The sequence below is a fragment of the Pyrus communis genome, chromosome 13 (assembly GCF_963583255.1).
Source record: "Pyrus communis chromosome 13, drPyrComm1.1, whole genome shotgun sequence".
NCBI lineage: Eukaryota > Viridiplantae > Streptophyta > Magnoliopsida > Rosales > Rosaceae > Pyrus > Pyrus communis.
This window is the reverse complement of record NC_084815.1, coordinates 21,626,970-21,647,293: the sequence shown is the minus strand read 5'-3', so window position 1 is coordinate 21,647,293 and position 20,324 is coordinate 21,626,970. Positions and strand designations below refer to the sequence as shown.

The following is a 20,324-nucleotide window of genomic DNA, read 5'->3' as shown; positions in this document are numbered from 1 at the left end:
AAGTTAGGTGACTTTTTTTGCTTTTTCTTTCAATATAAGCAAAAGTAAGGATGAAATCGAACTCAAAATCTTTACTGCAAATATATTCATAACCATTTGAGTTACGCTCAGGTTGAGAGAACTCAAAACAAATAATATACATAGCCAAAGGCATGACGCTTTTGCTAAATACCGAAACTCAAAAGCACGACACTTCTTGTCGAGTGAAATTTGTTATATTGAAAGCCATATATTTTTGTACGAAAAAAATGTACTATAGTGCATCAAGTCAAAACTTGAGAGTAACATTTCTCAGTCTCTAAATTTAGCAGGCACCGTCGCTTCTGTAAAATACTCCTTTCTGACGGTCTCCACGGAGCAAAACCTCACCTTCAAAAGACAAATACTTCAAATGAGAAGAAGGTGGACAAATAACAATAGCTTGCAAGAAAAAAAACACCAAAGATAGCCCAAAAAGCTTTAAGCATGAAGGTTGGGACTGCAGAAAGTTTACGGTAGGGAGGCTCCATCAGATTTACAATAGACACCTAATAACTTTCGTAACTTAAGAACTCCAGAAAGTTTACGGTAGGAAGACTGCAGAAAGTATACGGTAGGGAGGCTTCATCAGATTTACAGTAGACACCTAATCACTTTCGTAACTTAAGAACTCTAGAAAGTTTACGGTAGGAAGACTGCAGAAAGTTTACGGTAGGGAGGCTGCATTGAAGAAAAAATTTAAGAACTCTAGTAGAAAACTTCCAACAGTTTGCCTAAGGTCACGGAGTAAGGATGTTTGAGGCTAAGCATGCTTCTGGTTTGTAATGCTACATCGGTTTTTTACTTATTCTCCTTTTTGTTTTTCTCTTACGCAAATAGGTGGAGAAGTTTCTTAAAGCAAAAATTTTAAGAACTCTGTCGTATATTCTCCTCCTCCTAACAAGATATGCACATACTAAAGGTATCAAATTCAAATGTCATTCGAGTACAGAACACAGTATGAAATTTCCTTTTGAACAGATGTGGATTTTTTATTTTTTGAACAATATGATATGTAATATTCATCTTTGATTGCAATACATACCAGCGAAGAATAAGATTTTAACAACGGTTTGGCGAGCTGCCAAATTGGCTTGAATATAAATGGAGCTTCCACGAAGAGGACTTGGCCCAATCGCTTTGGATAATAGTAGTAGAAAACATCAAACTGCAAGAGAGAAGGAATCAACTTACAATGGCCATCATATAATCGTCTTGACAGTTAATATCTAACTAATCAAGAAAATATGATTAGCAGGCCAAAGAACTTCTTCAATTATGATGTATGACAAGCAGAAGCAGCAACAAGAAAAAACGCTAATTCCTTTATAGTAATTAATCAAGGTAACAATCGGCAGGTAGCTCGTAAAGCTTACCAAAAATGTTATGAAATCTAAATCTGCATTTTCTCTACCGAACCCTCGTAGATCGAAGATTCCTAGTATTTCTTCGCTCCCTTCTGGAAGGGCACTCAACGCCTTCTCAATCAAAAACACGCAGAGCTTCTCATTCTCAGCAGGATCATGCACCTGTGGCACTTTTTGTACAGTTACCAATGTACCATACAAAACTTGATCTAAGCCAAAGGTAGCAAAAAATTGATCACAATTCGAAACGGTGTAACACTATTTTGTTGATTAAATTGGTATGTTACACCTCAAGAATATTAAGATTATATGGTATGGAGTCGGACATGGCAAAAAGAATAAAACTTACAGCAGGAAGATGCTTAGAAACATCCACTATGAGAACGGGTCTGCCGTTAACATCAAGAAAGTCGTGTACATAAGCTTTTCCAGTTTTGGCTATACCCTTCACCGAATCTTGAGACAATTCTGACACTCTGAATTCTCGACGCCATTTCTATCACAGGATTAGGGAAATACCGAAAAAGGAACTGTAATCGTAATTACATTAACCCTTTCCGGCTTTAAAGGCGGAAAGAATCTAAAAGGAAAGAAATTTCCAACGTAAAATGTAAGAGACTAAACATGTTCAAGCAACAACTAACGCAAATTATGCAATTGATCAAGCTAGTGAAGGATACGATTGCTTTATTCAATCTTTCGACAGCATTTTTGACTGAAAACTTGCGGTCCTTGAGAAACCATAGGATCATATCTTCATCATCTCTTCCATTTTTCCCTACAGGAAGACTCTGAAAATCTTTCTCAAGCTTCTCCTTCACTTCCAAAACCAGCTGCAACTTCGTAAAGCACACAAGATAAGAACAACCACGAATTTTTTTTTATCAGCAATTCAGAATACAATGTAAGAAAAACCAAATCAACAAGACTGAGAAACATCAAAATTCAAACTTGCATATCCAAGAATCATAATTCACAACTTTTCCAGTCGCTTTCCCGCACTTTCCGAGAATCCAAACAGATTGCAGAGACCAGGGTACAATGTAAGCAACCCAATTTGAGGAAGATTAAGAAACATAAAAAATTAAATCTTTATGCTCCTCAACATGTGAATTTAAAAACTCAAACTTCAAAATTCAAACTTGTACATCTAGGAATCATAATTCACAATTTTCCCAGTCACTTTCCACATTTTCCGAGTATCCAAACAGATGCAAAGTTAGTGTTACTGGTAGGTGTACAAAAATCCAATCTTTCTCCTCCACAAAATGTGAACTAATTATACAAACTTCAAAACTCAGCTGGCATATCTAACAACCATAGTTTACAACTTTCTCAGTCACATTCTCACATTTTCTCAGAAACCAAACAGAATCCGAGTCAGTGGGAATTGCAGGTGGACTTACCTTGTGTGATTCATTGGGGTCTAAGCGGCAGCTCCGAACTGAGAAGCTGCGAATTCGGGACGATTTAATTTGATGGGAACAATTGGAGAGCACAGAAAGATGACGCAGAGGATTACAGATACTGCGGAGCTCCATTTCTCCGATTAGTGGTCCGAAACCGCTGAATCCGATCGCGGTTTCGGTAAGAGGACGATAAGGCCGCTGTCATAAGCAGCTCACGGTGGCGCCAATTGATATATTAAAGAGAGACAGCGACCTTGGGGATAATATACGAATTGTGAGAAATGTACAATGTCGGTTCTGCCCTTCTAAACAACAAATCCTACCCACTTGCTCCAATTGATATTTTCTTGAAAGATCGGAAAAAACAAGATTGAATTTTGATTTGGTGAATAAGAAGATTTATTTTACAAAGGATGTCAATTTTGGTTCAATAGTTAACAATATAATGAGGTCTCGTTTAGCAGCTCGAACTGTACTGATTATTTTTGTCGAATAGGATAAATAGCCACTGGATAATACTGATTAAATTAGTTGAGCGTTTGGTGCAGTATTGGACTAATAACCATATTATTCATACTGTATCGAATATGAATTCAATGTAATTATCTAAAACCCCAAATACTTTTCAAATCCTAAACTTCAAAATAAAAAGCAAATTAAAGATTGCCCAGATGAAATTTTTCCTAATTTCCAAATTCTATCATCATTCTCAACCAAGATTCCAAAATAAACCCAGATCATATCAGAAGCAGCAAAATTATCGAATTCAAATTCAATGGGGAGAATCCAATTCAAATTCTCAACCAAGATTCCAAAATAAACCCAGAACAAATCAGAAAAACCCAATTCGAATTCAATTGTTGTGAATGAGAATGAAACTCTCTTTGTACGGTGCTTGGCGCGACGAGGAGAGCAGCGATGGCGAAAGAAGGCAATGAGGAGAATGGCGACAGCGAGATCAACGACGGCGAGATAAGGCAATGGGAAGAATGACGACGACTATAGGAGAACGACGACTATAGAGGAACGACGACAGCGAGAGGGATGACGGCGAGAACGACAATGGCAAGAGGAGGTGTCGTGGAGAACAAAGTGCGAGAGAGAGGAAGGGGAATCGGACTAATAATCCATTTCTTTTAGAAGGGTTTATTAAGAAGGTGTATACCCAACTAAATAAGCAAACTGATTAAATTAATTCAGTGACTATTTAATACGAAAGGACACCAAACGACCGTGTTCGTATTATTAGTCTTATCCGATCCCTTATATGACCTGCCAAACGAGGCTTGAGTTTGAACGAAAAAAAAAAGTTAACAGTATTAATGGTGAAGTACGGATAACTACCTAATTTAGGAATGATTTCAAATTAACCTTAATTATTTAAAACATCCTAAATAACTACGTAACGTTTTAATATTGGACATCTAGTAGGTCATAAATGTTAAATACTAAAGCTGTTTTTTCACTAATCGTCATCTTTTGGAGCTCTAAATCACTAAATTGACTCCTATTCGCCAGTTGAAACCTAAATTTGCTTTAGCTAAAAGTGCTCGATTTGGGGATTCAAAGCTCCATAGATGACTTAAGTGCAAAATTTTCTTCAATATTTGTCCACGTCATTTAACATTAGTGATCTAACATATGTCTAATTTTCAAAACATAAAATAATTCTGTAGAATGTTTTAAACAGTTGGGGCCAATTTGAAATTGCTAGCTCAGAACAATCTGCGTAAGTTTTTTATACAATTAATTACTTAATGTAATTTGATGTCACACAAGTTCAAGAAACAGGCTTGCTCTAGGATGCAGGCCAGCATCCTTGAGTGTGATCCCCATTTGATCAACTCCATACACTTTTCTTGGGAAGCTTGACACCAATCTGTAGTTTCCTCCTATACCAGGAACACCCAATGAATCTATGTATCTGTAAACCGCCTGCAGTTTGTCTGTGCACAAGAAGCATTGCTCTCGTCTTTCGCCATTTGGAAATCTGATCAGTATCCGGGCAGCCTGAGGATCTTGAGGATCAATAGAAGCCTCTCTAGTTTTTCCATGCTGTTTTTGGGCAGAATGGTTTTGAAGCCTCTCATGATTTGCTTTGTTTGGGGCTTCTGCTGGTTTTTGAGGTCGAACAGGTAGAGGTACATTCTTTAGTCTCTCCTTTTCCTGCAAGTAGGCAAGAGTATGAGTTCCTCTCAACCTTCTAATTGGTTTTGAGCTCCATTAAATTTTAAAACGTGTCAATTTTTCTTATGTCGTAAAATGTATCACATTTTTCTATTAGTTTCCCCGCTTGAACGAAAGTTCAAGTCGAAAATAAAAGTAAGGCCTTAAGTTCAGGGGTGTCGCTAAAAAATTTCCTTTATTACAAAACGAAGTGTAAACAAACCTTGTCTATTTGTATAGCTGCAAGATATGCTGCATCTTGTTCTTCCCTCAGACGGCGGTCTGCTATTATTTTTTCTGCATTCTTGGCCTTCAAACTGCGAAACGCCAGCCCTTGTTCCTCTAGCGTCCGCTGCAGAATCCCCACCAGCTCGGTTGGGGAAATTGGCCCTTCCATCTAAACATGGACAAAGAAATAACAAATAAGAGAATAAAGAAAGTTGACGATAGTACCCTTAACGTTAGTATTGGAAGCTGAAACTGTTGTTGTTACTGAAGAGACTCACCTACAAAGGGAGTGCCACTGTGGCGTTATCTCAAGTCAATCATGCATTATATATGATATGTTTTAACTTTATTCACATGACAGTAAGTGATTGGCTTGGAATACTAACACAATAACATCTCAAGAGAAGTTTTGTTAATACAATCATTGATGGATGAAATTTTTGGCATTCAACAATAAATTTAGAACTAATAGATGATTCATTTATGAAGGTGCTAATTAAAATCCTTCAAGTTTAGGTTTCAGTTAACCTGCTGCATCACTGCTATGTTATCACCAGCAACAGGAGCTATAACAGCACAGAATGGAAAGCAAGCCGGGCGAAGAGTTGCACTCATTTGTAGACCTTCATCTCTATCTGCAATTGCTCCCCAGGAAACAAAGTTAGCATCAAGAAACTGCACCACCGCCTCTGAAGATAGCGTCTCCCTACAGAAAGAAGGTGTAAAAGGGTGTTCCGGTGAGTGGAGATACAAGAACAAGAACTTGTGCTCATCCTCAGCAATCTTTAGGGCTTCCATAAACCGGCATGCGTAAAAGAATGGATGCGTGGTGCCATACTGCTGCTCGAAGCTAGTTAGAAAAGAGACCGATACTTCTGGAAGGATTAGAGGCTCTTCTCGATAATGCATTGGAAAGTTTGATGGTAGGGTTTGAGTTCTTCTTCCTGATCCTATTCCTATAAGGTGTCTGCCGTGCCCCATTGCTCTCGAAAATCCTCCCATAAGGCTTCTCGGAAGGCTTACCATCCGGCGAACGATCCCATTGCAAGATGCCTCTGCAGCTGATCTTATGCCTTCCCTCATTGCCATCAACAATCGAAAGTTTCTTTTTCTAATAAGATCAATTGAGATATAGGGTTAATTTCTTTTACGCGAAAAACAGTTAATTACAACGAGAAGCCTCTAGGGAAGCCATTACGAACATGAGAGTGGAGCGAATTAAGATATACGGTTGTTCAAAGCAGTACAAGATTGATTTCATTGTTGCTTTATTAGATTAAAGTTTAATTGTGGGAGATAAAAAGAGAATTATGGGAGAATGTGAAGATGCTTCTTCTTTTTAGCGTCTAGAAAGATGAAAGGAGAGGATTGTGCTTTGCTTGTGAAACAATCCACGGTTGAATGAGGAAGAAATTCATGAGCATCTAGGTTGAAACAGATTGAACCATCATTTCGATCGATCCATCATTTTTCGATCAATCAATAATTCATATGCACTTTGCACATATGCATATTTCCTTCCTTTATTTTTTTTTTTCCTGAGAGAAACATATTTCCTTCCTTAATACCACTTACAATGACTATACAAATTGATCAGTCTTCAGAATATGTTCTTCCAAAATGTGAAATGAAGGGCCGGAATTTCGGAACAAAGATAAAAGTTGGAGTGACTAATCTTATGTGCAGCGACAAGACTTTAGATGTAGAGGTAAAAGTTCTTAATCACTTAAGCTTCAAATATGCTAATGAACAAAGATAAAAGTTAAAGTGAATATTACGTGTAACAATTTGATTTTCACATATCCGAGCATCCGTTTTTTCTTTTAATGCAACAGATTTTGGGGGAGGAGATTCAAACACGCGATTAGAGTGCATAAGCAAACGCTTTTAACTACTTTGAACTACAAGTCCCTTACGTAACATCTTTTTTAGTTTGTCAATAAAGCACAACTGAGAAATTGTACCTATATATGACCAAGGGTATCCGTTTTCCCCGATTAGCATGATTATTATCTTCAAAATGTCAAGTTTAGCGACTGATAGTTGTTTTAGTACTTGAGTTCTTGAGCACCTTCCAGTCTCCCAGACCACCTTTCCCTGAAGAATAAATTAGGTCTTTCATTTCTTTCTGGGAAAATCATGATGACAAGAAAACTTTTTGACCTCCAAACGACAAACCCACATTTTTTTTAAAAATTTTAATACAATAAAAAATAAAAACCAAATAAATTCTAGCATTTTGTGGGATGGTGGCTACCCATGTGACTGTAAAAGTCCCTACATTGTATAATTCCATCGTACCTTTGAAGGTTTAAAGTGTTTTGCTTTTGAAAAAAGGCAAATAATTTCAGCTTTTTCTTTCTCACACACACATATCTATATATACATATATAGTGTAGAATAGTAATAGCTCCCATACAAGATAAACATCACATGGTCTCCAGACTCTCCACACATTGATATCAGATTATGAATTGTATGACCTATCACCATCTTCAACCTTCAAGATACTGCAAAGTTATATATATAGTGGGACTATAGCTTACACCTGCATTATATTATGCAGGCACCACTGTTTTAAGACAAGATACTCGCGCTTGCTAAGCAGGCCTCGCATTCAGTACTCCTACCCTAGCTAGTGCTTGTACCATATGCACTATCAATGTCTCCTGAGCTAAAATGGACTGTTTTATGATGGGTTAGGTCAAGAAATTTGGTGAATTTGGGAATGGGGTTTTTTCGGTTTGTAAAGTTTTGGTTCATATATTTCAAAAGAACAAACTTTAAACACACACCATTTAAGTTACGCTGATCAAAAAACAATAGTCAAGGTACAAATTGATGTGCTATTGCCCGAAATGCACGTCTAAATCTCAAATCAATATATCTTTTGCTAACATGAATGCTACGTTGATGCATGTTAGGTGGTGATTTTTCATATTTAAAAGGTTAGGATTTCCTTATGATTCATTTATCAATCGGGCATCTATTTAAACAAACAATGAACTTACCAAGTGCTATGATAACAAAATAAAAGTTAACTTGACAACCAGACAGATGAAGAGGTCAAGATATAAGAATTTGTAACTTTAGAGTTCTACATATTTGCCAATATTTAGAAAAATAGGGATTCTCAAACTGAACCCAAAATGGTGCAAAATATAAGATTCCCTTCTCTTAACCTGCATTCTTAATCATTGAATAATTATGATTATATTATTTTGTTCTTTCATTCTTTAGAAACGACATGTTCACAATTCACAAGAGAATCTACCAGCTGGTGCGTGCCTTCTGCTACAAACTATACAAACAGCAGATGATGAATGCAACTTCACATCACCCCAGTCACACCAGGCTTGAAGATTTAGAGCAAATCCCAGCATAATCCGAGCTTAGCTAGCTCTACCAAAAATTACATGGTGATTAATCTTTTCCTTTTGCCAGTCGGTGCTCTCTTTCATAAAGCATCGCAATGGCAGCCTTTCACTCCAAGTCAAGTGACATAGTATTATGCACCTGAAAAAAAAGTTACAGTTTTATATAATTTATGCCATGAAATGACAATAACTTTATGAATTATCAGCACAAATCACGAACCCTAAAATTATATAATATAATCCATCCTTAAGAGATCTTATAACCTTTTCGATTACTTCAAAATATTCAACCATGTAAAAATTAAAAAACTGTATTCCTTTCACATATGCGTGTGTGTGTGTGTGTGTGTGTGTGTATCTCAATATTATTGTGGGTCTGGAATCTATTCTGAGAGGCCAGCTTTACAAAAGGAGGGGCATGGGAACAACTTAATTATAATCTAGAATGTGGAGGCGTTGCTTTTTAATGAGCGTGGCTTAGATGGACCAATATATATATTCTCAAGTCTCAACTGGTTGCTGCAGATGTTGTTGGGAGTGCGAGTGAGTGGAGGGTCATTTGTGAAAAGAAGAGAGAATTCAAAGAACAGAGTATAATTGGCAAACAGTGATAAGGAATCGGGAGGACCATTTGAAAGTGACAAGCACCATTGCTTCCCTAGAAAGAGAACGAAAGCACCAGGGTAAAGGTCCCATACCTTTCTGCCTCCCACAATCTAGTGCCCTAAAAATTCATATCTTCATGGTTAATTTCAAAATTACTAGGTGTAGATAGGAATCTTCTAACTTTAATTATGATTGGTAATCCCACTTTAAAAGAAAGTATGGTAACGGCAATTTTTCGGAGTACCCCTAATATCGTTAGGTGAGTTTACTGATTTCACTCATGTTATAACATGAATATATATTAATGTCACATTTTGAAGTATAAACCAATTTATTATTTCCAGTATAATTAATGCATAAACTAATTAATAACATTATGTGACTTTGTTATAATCACACACAAACTTCAGAGACTTTGAGCCTAATATGATTACACATTAGATTGGTGTATACATGTGGCCCTTATTTACTTGTATAACTCATATTATAGTGTTTAGATTAAACTAACAAGAATGGTAAGAAACAACCTTCGCACATGTGATTAAATTAGCTATAGATGCATATCGTTACTATTGTACATGCAAATGGGTATATCATTATGTCATATTTCGTGTGTTTCACTGACATGAATGATCAAAATAAACTTAGTTCTACATCCGTAATCGATCCTAACATCTCCCTCTAAGAATTAGGGTTAATCATCAAGATTGAGGATGCTGTTAGTTAGACTATCAATTCCAACAGTTATTACATGTTACCATTTGTCTCTTGGAGGCCTATGAATTTAGCAATATGACAAATTGTCGGCATTGGAGGTTTTGACATGCTTGACCTTAGGCGTCAGCTACCCATGAATCCATGATCGTGACATTCATATATGGATTGCAGGATTGGACCCATCTAATAAATATGCATCGTCTTCCTTAGTAAATATTGCAATAAATTTGATCTGTTCTGGGTGAAATAGATATTGAACCGGTGATTCGTCCGGCGGATAAGATTTTTCTCTTCGATTTATTGTGTTTCGGATCAATTTGTTCTTACTTTTATTAGCGTAGCTTAGAGTAAATATATCGTTTGTAACAAAAAAATTGTAGCTAGTTAAAAACTTAAAACCACATCATTGGCTTTGTCCATTTTTTGGATGAATTCCAAAGCATTGACCATTTAAGAGCAACTCCAGGCCAACCATATAGGTTGGTCTAAAGTCTAAAAAAAAGGTCGGCACCCCCCAAAAACACTCCAGTCGAGCCTAATAGGTTGGCACCTAGCTTAAGCCAGCTTCTAGGCTGGCCCAAAACGTGTTGGGTCATGTGACATCACACTGGCGTCAGCATGATGTTATAGGCCAGTCCAGATTTTTTTTGCACCAGGCACATGGGAAACACGCGTGAGTGGCCGAGCGTTACCGACAAGAAAAATGGGGCGAGGCTCGCATGTGTAGGCGCAACAGAGGGGATTGACAGGATGCCATGTGGCTCGTTCTGGCTATTGGATTTCCAACGACTAGTTTTTTGGACAATTGGATTTCCAACGGTAAAAAAAACTTGAAATTCAAATCCAACGGCTAGTGACATGGCGCGTTTTGGGTTGTCTGATCCTTAGATCAACGGTCCAGATTAAATAACTTATTAAAAATTAACAAAAAATTATTAAAAATTGTTTGAAAATACAGAAGAAATAAAAAAAAAAATTCTATAAATACCTAACCATCATCTTCCACCGTACACTACATTTCAATATTTTCAACACTTTCAACCAAAGTTTTCATATACTTTTTGTGGAAAAAATGACTACGTGGAAGCTCATCGAATATGTTACGTTGTGTCAATACTGGGTTCAAATTACTCATGACCCTCTTACAGGTAATGAGATGGACTTGTGAGAAATGTGGAGTAGAATTACGGAAGCGTTTTGCGATAAGCTTGGAGATCGCACAAGAAGTAGTCAAGGTCTTCAAGGTCATTGGAAAAAAACTCAAGATATCCTTTACTTGTTGGAAAAGCACTCTATCTCATGCGCCCATTAATCTGAGTAGTAGGAGAAGTTTAGTAGATCAGTTGACAATATTTTTATTTATATGTATTCCACCCACATCAATACTTTAATTTATTTATTTGTGTTACACCCGCATTTTATAATATTGTCTTATCCCACATTTTATAGACACTACAAGTACAACCATTCTACAATGTGAAGAACAACAACAAATCATTCACCAAATGGGAATGTTGGAATGTTATCAAAGATAGTCCTAGATACAAACTTGTGCCAACTGGCCCAGAAGTTGTCATGCACGGCATCCCTTTACACAGTTCGCCAAAAGCAGACATTGCCACACAGGAAGGCGGCACATTTGAAGAGAGGGAAGGGACGCCTGAAGAAGTGCTAGAGATGTAGTCGACTCATCGGTCCTTAAGGCCTCAAGGTAAAAAGGCGGCAAAGAAAAAAGGGAGTTCTTCCAAAAATGACTACACCAAATATATGGACGAACTTGCTCGCCAAGGTGAACTAAACATGGCATGGGAAACGGCTAGAGATGAGGCAAAAGCTGCGACTATGGAAGCAATCTTAGCAGCTATTGAGAGAAGTGATACAGCTAATGAGAGACAAAGAGAAATACTTAATCGAGAAAGCCAGATGCTTAGAGAAGAAATGATGGCTCAAGCAGACCGTGACACTATAAACAAGCCTCTAGAAGAAATGTCTCTGAATTCTAAATATTTTTGGACATCGGAAAAAAAAGACATGGTGCGAAATGAGGTGTGCAAGAGACGAGGAAACAAGTCGAGGGGGTTCTAGCTACATAGATCCTAGCAATGAAGATTCTAACTCCTTAAACTTCGTATAATTTCTTATTTATTTCCTAACTAATTTAATTTCATCTTTATATTTAGTACTTTATGTAATTTCTTATTTATTTTTAGTACTTTATGTCACATCCCGGCCCGAGCGGGACCACTTCCCGGGCCCGACTCCACTACCGTAGCACGATATTGTCCGCTTTGGGTTTACCATTCCCTCACGGTTTTGTTTTTGGGAACTCACGAGCAACTTCCCAGTGGATCACCCATCATGGGATTGCTCGAGCGCACTACTCGCTTAACTTCGGAGTTCTAACAGAACCCGAAACCAGTGAGCTCCCAAAAGGCCTCGTGCTAGGTAGGGATGTGAATATACATTTAAGGATCATTCCCCTGGGCGATGTGGGATGTCACACTTTATGTAATTTCTTATTTATTTTTTATGTACTTTAGGTAATTTCTTATTTATTTTTAGTACCAAATAAAATTACATAAACTCACCAAATAAACTTAAAAAAAAAACACATGAAATAAAATTACATAAACTCACCAAATAAACTAAAAAAACACACAAAATAAGCTAAGAACTTTATTCTTCCACCACAAGCTTCTTTTAATCTTCACCTTGTTGCAATCCCCACTGGTGCTTAATCAAGTCAGTTTGACGGCTTAAGTGCCAGTATGGTAGTTTCATTGAAGTGTATCGCTCAACGATAAATTGATTGTAACGTCCATCCCGTTCTAATGGCTCGTGTTGCACGAGATCTTCGGTGCGATCATGAGCACAATAGATATGTGTTCTTGAGTTTCATCACGTCTGGCTCGTATTCATCGACAACATCATAATCATACTCATCTTCCACAATCATGTTGTGGAGAATGATACATGTCATCATGATAGATTGAAGAGCCTCGACATCAAACATTCTTGCAGCAACCCTGACAATTACCCAATGAGCTTCAGGATATCAAAACAACACTCCACATCCTTCCTACACTCATCTTGATATTTTGTGAAGCCGTTTTTCTTTTTCACTTTGTACATGTGGCACTGTTTTGACAAACGTTGTGCACCTTGGGTAAATGCCGTCTGCTAGGTAGTATGCTCCTTCATATTTATGGTCATTCATCTAATATGTGGCTCTCGGTGTTTTTCTTTGCAGCATCTCGTTGAACATTGGAGATTGGGCCACAATATTAAGGTCATTTTGAGCTGCTGGAACACCAAAAAAAACATGCAAAATCCATGTATCAAATGAAATTACCGCTTCCAAAATGATACTTTTGGCTCATTTTCTGTCGACATAAGCTCATTGCCACGCACTTGGATAGTTTTTCCAGGTCCAGTGCATACAGTCGATACTTCCAATCATGCCAGGAAAGTCTCACATCTCACCCTTCTTCAAAAGCCTTCACAGATCCCTTGGCATGGATTTCTAGAGGTACTCATTGGTGTGCAGGGCTTTGATTGCGGAACAAAACCTCATCAAGGACTCCAAAACAGTTGATTTTCCCATCCTCGCTATCTCATCCACTTAATATACAGATGCTTCATATGCAAGCATCCGCAAGGCAACAATAACTTTTTGCTCAGGAAGAAGACCTAGAACATGAAAGACATCTTTTTTTTGCACAAAGTATGGATCATGGTTGCAAATAGCACTCATGATTTTATCAAACAAACATTGTTGCATTATAAAACGACGTCTAAAAATATGATTTAGGGAATAAAAAGTTGGGGATAAAATAATCTTCCAAGAGATCTTTACCTCGTCTTTCACTCTTTCTATCCAAGTTTGCGGCACGGTTGGGTTTGGATATCTGATCCACAGCTTCCATGACACGACTGGAATGTGAGACCCTCTAGCTTCTATGTTCATCATCCTCTTCCATTGTGAAAGCCTCATCTCCACCTTCCTCTAGATTAAACAATTCTTCTTGTTGTACCAACAATTTTTTCTGTTGCTCATGGATTTCATACAATCTCCTTGAAGAAGACATTGTAAGAACTCAAGATTTAAAAATGATGAAGAAAGAGTCTGAGCTAAAATAGAAGTATTGAGTTTGGTGTATGAATGAGGATGGATGTAGGGTTTATATGGACAAAAAAAGAAAGGATGAGGTTCTGGACAATGTCACGTGGCACTATGTGATTGGTTGAAAATCTTATCAAAATCTTGGCTAAATTATTGTAAACAGATAGTGAGACGTGGTGCTTCGGGATTGGTTGAAATCTTATCGGAAATCTATCCACAAAATAGTACGTTCGGATAATGACACGTGGCATGACAAGATTGGTTGAAAATCTGATCGAAATCTTGGCTAAATTATTGTAAATAGATAGTGACACGTGACGTGTTAGAATTGGTTGAAAATCTTATTGAAAATAGTACTTTCAGATAGTGACATGTGGCGTGACAAGATTGATTAAAAATCTTATCCAAAATGAAAAATATTTTTTTTAATATTTTATAAAAAAATTAATAATATTTTAAATGTGGTGGGTGCCACCGCATTTTGTAGGGATGAAGATGTATTTGTGCCAACATATTTTTTAGGGATGAAGATGCATTTGGCCAATTAACTGTTCATTGAGGTCAATCACTGTTCATTGAATGGATTAAATGAGTTGAATGCCAGCGTATTTTTTAAGGATAAAGTTGCTCTAATAAACAAACCAAATTCAGCAAGTGCTGTAAGAGCACAAGAACCACATGCTGCAGAATTATTTCTCAAATTTTCATTTAATCTTATCTGAATTCACACCAATTACAACAGGAGGGGGATTCTCTACTTTCCTAATCTCTCTACCCTTTTTATGCCCACTTATTTGAACGGTCACGTTTAAGCCACGTCAACATTTTATATTGATTTTTTTATAGAGATAATAAGACAAAAAACAATGTGTAAGAGAATAAGATGGAAGTGGATGAGAATAGGAGAGTAGAGAATCCTCTTCCATTACAATAACATTTTTTTCTCCTCTTTTCTGTCATAATTAATAAGTAATTCAGGAATATTTAGATTACCGATAAGTCTGTTTAGTCAAAAGAAGTTATCTATTTTTTTTTAATTAAGTTTCATGGTCCAATTTGAAATGATGAATATACAAGAGACTTGAGAATGTAAGGCTGTTTATGCATTCCAACTGTTCCACTTCCTCCTAGTGGCAACTGTTGACAACAGCGTTATTAATATTCAGAACATTATTATAGTTAGATAAAAAGAAGTGAAATTATGAGACTTGAAAGATGCTGCAAGGGCCAAATATGGAATGAGATTTCAGAATTATAAAAACAAAGAGGAATGCTAGTTATTTTCTCCGTTTTCTCTTATTTATCTTTCTCATTCAATAAATATTATGCGAACTTATCTTACATTTAAAATTATATATTAATTGTGCTTAAAACTTCTTTCTTTTCTTTTCACTGATGTTCTTAATTATATGTCAATTTTTGGTGGAAAATTTAATGATTTAGTTGGGGATTCAACTACGGGTATTACTGGAAAGATTAGTTAATGAGTTGGTAGGATAATTTAATGATTTATCACAATTATTACATAGATTTAGGTGTAAAATAAGTTCACATGTCATTTATTGAGTGTGAAAAGCAAATGAAAAAAGGCAAGTGAGGAAGCTAACTAGCATTCCCCTAAAAGAAAAGAGACTCTTTTACTTCATTTGTAATTAGTGTGTTCCTCTAAACCATTGATAATATTATGTCATGTTTACTTAGAATGAGGGAACTCCGGTATGTTATGAATTGGAGAAAGAAAAAAAAAAGACCGGTACGATATCAATTAGTCCTTCAGTTGATTAGATTCTTGATTTTATAGATACTGAATTACAATTTTTAGTATGAAACGCAATTTTTTGATTTCATATATGTCGGTCAACGTATAAGAAGTCAAAAATTGGAATATTCAATACCCATATTTTATTGAACACATGAAAATTGAAAAATAAGCATTCAGAATAAAGTTGTCATTAGAAATACTTAGTAATTAGGTGAAACAACAATCGGGTACACTAGTAGTTAGATCCGTTTCTTCAAAATAGAAATTCAAAAGGTTCAGACTCCGACTATGAAATGAAGTTTTGAGAAGCTTATTTACGAAGCAACGAAGTTCTTTTAGCCAAAAAGAAGGGCAAAGACTCCAGAGGCTGTCGCTTGTTAGGTATAATTGGCTTAGCTCTCAAGTCTCAAGCAGTTGCATGTTTCACTATTTTGTAAAATTGTAAATCAACCTGAACTTTCTTGTCCCTCTTTGTGAAAGGAATTAAAACGTGGGGAAGTACAGCCCCACCTATCACCCCTATTTTAATATGAGAAATGCTAACAGACTTTTTTAAAATTAAAATTATCTATGAATTCTTTGCCATATCATGTTTTCAGTAAAATATCTTATAATATTTGCTCAAAAATTAACGTTAAACAATAAAGTGATAGAGAGATAAAACACCTTGCTTTGCTTTGAGAGAGTGCTCTTCGTATTTCTCCTTTAATATCCCCTCATGCCTGAAATTTTTTCTTAGGTGTCAGAACACAAAAACCCAAGAATCTTCTCTCCTCAGAAGATGTAGAGAGAGAGAGAGAGAGAGAGAGAGAGAGAGAGTTGTTTATATGTTGGAAATGCAAAGGCAGTGAGTCAAGTGAACAACTTAGCTGGGTAGGCAGTGGCAGCAGAAGACTCTCACATCTTTGATGGTTGCTTCTGTTTTGTAAGGACATGAAGGGAGTAGGAGAAGAAGACTATAATCCTAATCCACCACAACTCCCATGGACAAAACAGAAGAATGTGAAATCCCACTACACAACAACAAGAAGACACCCAGCCCAATGCAACCAAACACAAACTTCTGATTCTGTTTTTGTACCAAACACAAGACACAGACAACCTACTCCACCACTCGAACCCAAACATTCCTCTAAACTGGCTCTTCCTACTTACTCTCACACCTCCAACTCCTTCTCATTCGTCTCCATGCTTCTTGTTCTCTTACTTCTTGTTGCTTCTTGTTCTCTCTTTACTCCTGCATTGTCCCACCCAGTTGTCTCGGATTCTGGCCTACGCCACCCCTCCCCGGCCAATCAGACTTTTCGGACCGGCTCTGTCAACAAGTTGAGCGGGGTCCAAGTCCAATCATATTTAAGGAAGATCAACAAGCCTGCTGTCAAGACTATTCAGGCACCACATTTTGTCCTTGATAGTGAATTCAATGCAAATGTTGATTTTCTTGTTGTCTTCGGTTTTTTGTGGAGAACAGATTTTCGCACTCCTTTTTTTTCTTTTTGCACTCGTCTCTTTATGTTTAGCTTTAAGACAAGCAGATTAGTGCATAAGGAGAAACTAAGAGGTTGAATTCGAAAGCCAAATATATAATAATAAATAACTGTCGTCTATGAGATTTGAAAACAATAGGTCGTTAGAGTAAATAGTCATTGACATTTTCTTGGTTTTTTTGAGATTTAATGATTTGGATTTTTGTTATTTCTCGATGCAGAGTCCAGATGGTGATGTGATAGATTGTGTTTTATCTCATCTCCAACCAGCTTTTGATCATCCTGAGCTCAAAGGAAAGAAGCCATTGGTAATTTTCAAGAACTATATGTCAATAACCCTTTTCAACTTTGTCATCATTAACTTGTAAATTTATAATTAGGGGACTAATTACGACAGTGATTTTACTTTTACAGGAGGAACCAGACAGGCCCAAAAGCTATAACGGCACAGATAAGGTGGGAGAGAGCTATCAGGTATGGGCAGACTCCGGTGAATCATGTCCGCAAGGAACAGTTCCGATCCGGCGGACCGGAGAGAAAGACATTTTACGAGCAAGCTCCATCCAAAGATTCGGAAGAAAGCCGATAAGACATGTGAGGAGAGACTCCTCAGGCAGTGGCCATGAGGTTAGTCATTTTTTTCATTCGAAAATAATGAGAATAATGAAGGATTAGGCGAGCAAAACTACGCAATAATATGTTCACTTTATATTGGGTTGAATTTTACAGCATGCAGTTGTGTTTGTTAATGGGGATCAATACTATGGAGCAAAGGCTAGCGTCAATGTGTGGGCGCCACGTGTCACTGATCAGTATGAATTTAGCTTATCACAGATTTGGGTCATCTCTGGTTCTTTTGGCAATGATTTAAACACCATTGAAGCCGGATGGCAGGTATATGTCCTTTTAAGCAGATATCGTCGTGTTCATACTTCTTCTCTTAATATTGCTTGTATATTTCAATTTTTTTTTTTTTTTTTTTAAATTGCTTGTATAAAAACTTATGATTTCGTGTTTGTTAATTGCCAATTTTAAGATTTTCCTTTTAATTTTTTTCCCAGGTTAGTCCAGAGTTATATGGAGATAACTATCCAAGATTCTTTACATACTGGACAGTAAGTTCTATTAATTAATTTTTTTTTACTAATTAGATTCTTCCGTTTCTCATCTGCATGGAGAATTAAGACATAAATTATGAGGAAATAAGTACAATTAGTACTAATTTGATGCTTCATTATATGTTTATAGACAGATGCATATCAAGCAACTGGATGCTACAACTTGCTTTGCTCAGGATTTGTCCAAACAAATAACAAGATTGCAATTGGAGCAGCAATCTCCCCAAGGTCCTCTTATGGTAGCAGACAATTTGATATTGGTTTGATGGTTTGGAAGGTGAGTTTTTCAAGTCAACATTCACATAATTAATTATTTTAATATTCAAATCTAAATACAACAAAATTACACTCAAATCAATATATGATGAAAATACAGGCATAAGATTAGTTAAGTTGGCCCGAGAATGTTTTTTTTTTTGCACTCAACTTCTATCCTCTCTCTCTATAGCTTACATAAAAAATTTCATTTATATTTATTATGAAAATTAAGATTTGGTGTAAACCGAACGTAATAGCGTTTTAACATTCATATAGCATACCTCATTTAATATGATTAGACTCGGTTATTGTTGTTGTTATCATGAAAATTCAGTTTGTTACCTTCAGGTATAAGGTTGCCAAAAAAAAAAGAAAAAAAATATTTGCTGCTTTGGAAAAAAACTCCTTTTAGAATTTTCATCATCTAATCCACTTGCAAAAAAGCCAACCGCACCTTTCAATTGACATCAATTTCTTTCCTATTTTCCTCCATTATTTTTTTATTTATAGACTCAGATTCTTTAACTTCCCCAAGGCCACCCAACTTGGATCAACTTCGTTTCCTTAGAAGGGCTTTTCTACGTAGGGGTTTCACTCAAATTGTGTGTTTTTGAATCAATTTATTCGTCACTGAACTAATATATTTAATTGACTATAGTAATCGTTTCTTGTCAAAGGAGGGGCTTTCTATTATGCTAAACGTTGGTTTGTCTCCTCCAACTAGGTTTGGAAGCTTTATCACCTAAAATTACAGTTTTCTCCTACATAAGTTTTTCTCTTTCCGCTTGCACATACACCTCTATTTACTCCGTATATATCGATTCTGGATTTTTAGAGTTTATATTGAATAAATTAAAAAAGATGAAAAAGAAGTGAGAAAACCCTTCAAGTAAGGGACAAAAAACTCATCACATCAACCCCCACAAAAAGTGACAAAAAGTTAAACCCATCATTATTCAGTCCGAGAAAACATTGCAAGACAAAAACAACTTATTGATCACAATCATTTTGTTCTAAAATAAAGTTAATCAACATGTAATTATGTTGTAATTTAAATTTTACAGGATCCAAAGCATGGACACTGGTGGCTAGAGTTTGGAAATGGGCTCCTAGTCGGATACTGGCCAGCATTCTTGTTCAGTCACCTGAGGAGCCATGCAAGCATGGTGCAATTTGGGGGTGAAATTGTAAATAGCAGATCTAGAGGATACCACACATCTACACAAATGGGGAGTGGACAATTTGCAGAAGCAGGGTTTGGAAAAGCATCTTATTTCAGAAACTTGCAGGTTGTAGATTGGGATAACAATTTGCTCCCGCTTACAAATCTCCACCTCCTGGCTGATCACCCTAATTGTTATGACATAAGACAGGGAAGAAATAATGTGTGGGGAACTTACTTTTACTACGGTGGTCCTGGAAGAAACGTGAGATGTCCATGAATATAATAACAGCATAGTAATTTTTGTTTATTTTTCTTATTTTTTTGTGTTTAGGTATTGGTTATTTTTTCTTTCTAGTTCATAATAGAGGGAGATTTTTGTGTTTGGACGCCTGTATAAGGCACCAGACAAAAGGGGATGGGTAGGACCAAAATATAAGGAGTGTGGGGGTGCTTTGTGTGTGTAGTTTGGCCGTTTGCACCTAAGAATTTATCCAGAGCAGGGTTTTTGTTGTATTTTCCAGTT

At 36.6% G+C, this 20,324-nt stretch overlaps 3 protein-coding genes across 4 annotated transcripts; 1 reads left to right on the top strand and 2 right to left on the bottom strand.

The window, feature by feature from the left end:
- Window positions 1–59: 59 nt before the first annotated feature.
- On the bottom strand, window positions 60–3,014 carry LOC137713722 (uncharacterized). 2 transcript variants are annotated; one of them, XM_068453063.1, is made up of 6 exons: window positions 2,792–3,014; window positions 2,066–2,224; window positions 1,735–1,881; window positions 1,395–1,547; window positions 1,064–1,186; window positions 60–369 (listed from the first exon to the last, which is right to left on the bottom strand). In XM_068453063.1, the coding sequence occupies exons 1-6, from the start codon at window positions 2,924–2,926 to the stop codon at window positions 292–294; spliced, it is 795 nt and encodes a 264-aa protein (XP_068309164.1). In that variant the 5' UTR covers window positions 2,927–3,014; the 3' UTR covers window positions 60–291. The 2 variants fall into 2 exon arrangements, with proteins under 2 accessions (XP_068309164.1, XP_068309165.1); XM_068453064.1 differs by having other exon boundaries at window positions 2,066–2,218.
- Window positions 3,015–4,490: 1,476 nt separating this feature from the next.
- On the bottom strand, window positions 4,491–6,412 carry LOC137711876 (plant UBX domain-containing protein 10-like). Its single transcript, XM_068451033.1, has 3 exons — window positions 5,717–6,412; window positions 5,184–5,357; window positions 4,491–4,960 (listed from the first exon to the last, which is right to left on the bottom strand). The coding sequence occupies exons 1-3, from the start codon at window positions 6,275–6,277 to the stop codon at window positions 4,565–4,567; spliced, it is 1,131 nt and encodes a 376-aa protein (XP_068307134.1). The 5' UTR covers window positions 6,278–6,412; the 3' UTR covers window positions 4,491–4,564.
- A 10,093-nt stretch (window positions 6,413–16,505) lies between these two features.
- Window positions 16,506–20,108, top strand: LOC137713562 (protein neprosin-like). Its single transcript, XM_068452873.1, has 7 exons — window positions 16,506–17,165; window positions 17,482–17,568; window positions 17,675–17,887; window positions 17,990–18,154; window positions 18,322–18,375; window positions 18,509–18,655; window positions 19,701–20,108. The coding sequence occupies exons 1-7, from the start codon at window positions 16,707–16,709 to the stop codon at window positions 20,076–20,078; spliced, it is 1,503 nt and encodes a 500-aa protein (XP_068308974.1). The 5' UTR covers window positions 16,506–16,706; the 3' UTR covers window positions 20,079–20,108.
- Window positions 20,109–20,324: the final 216 nt, after the last annotated feature.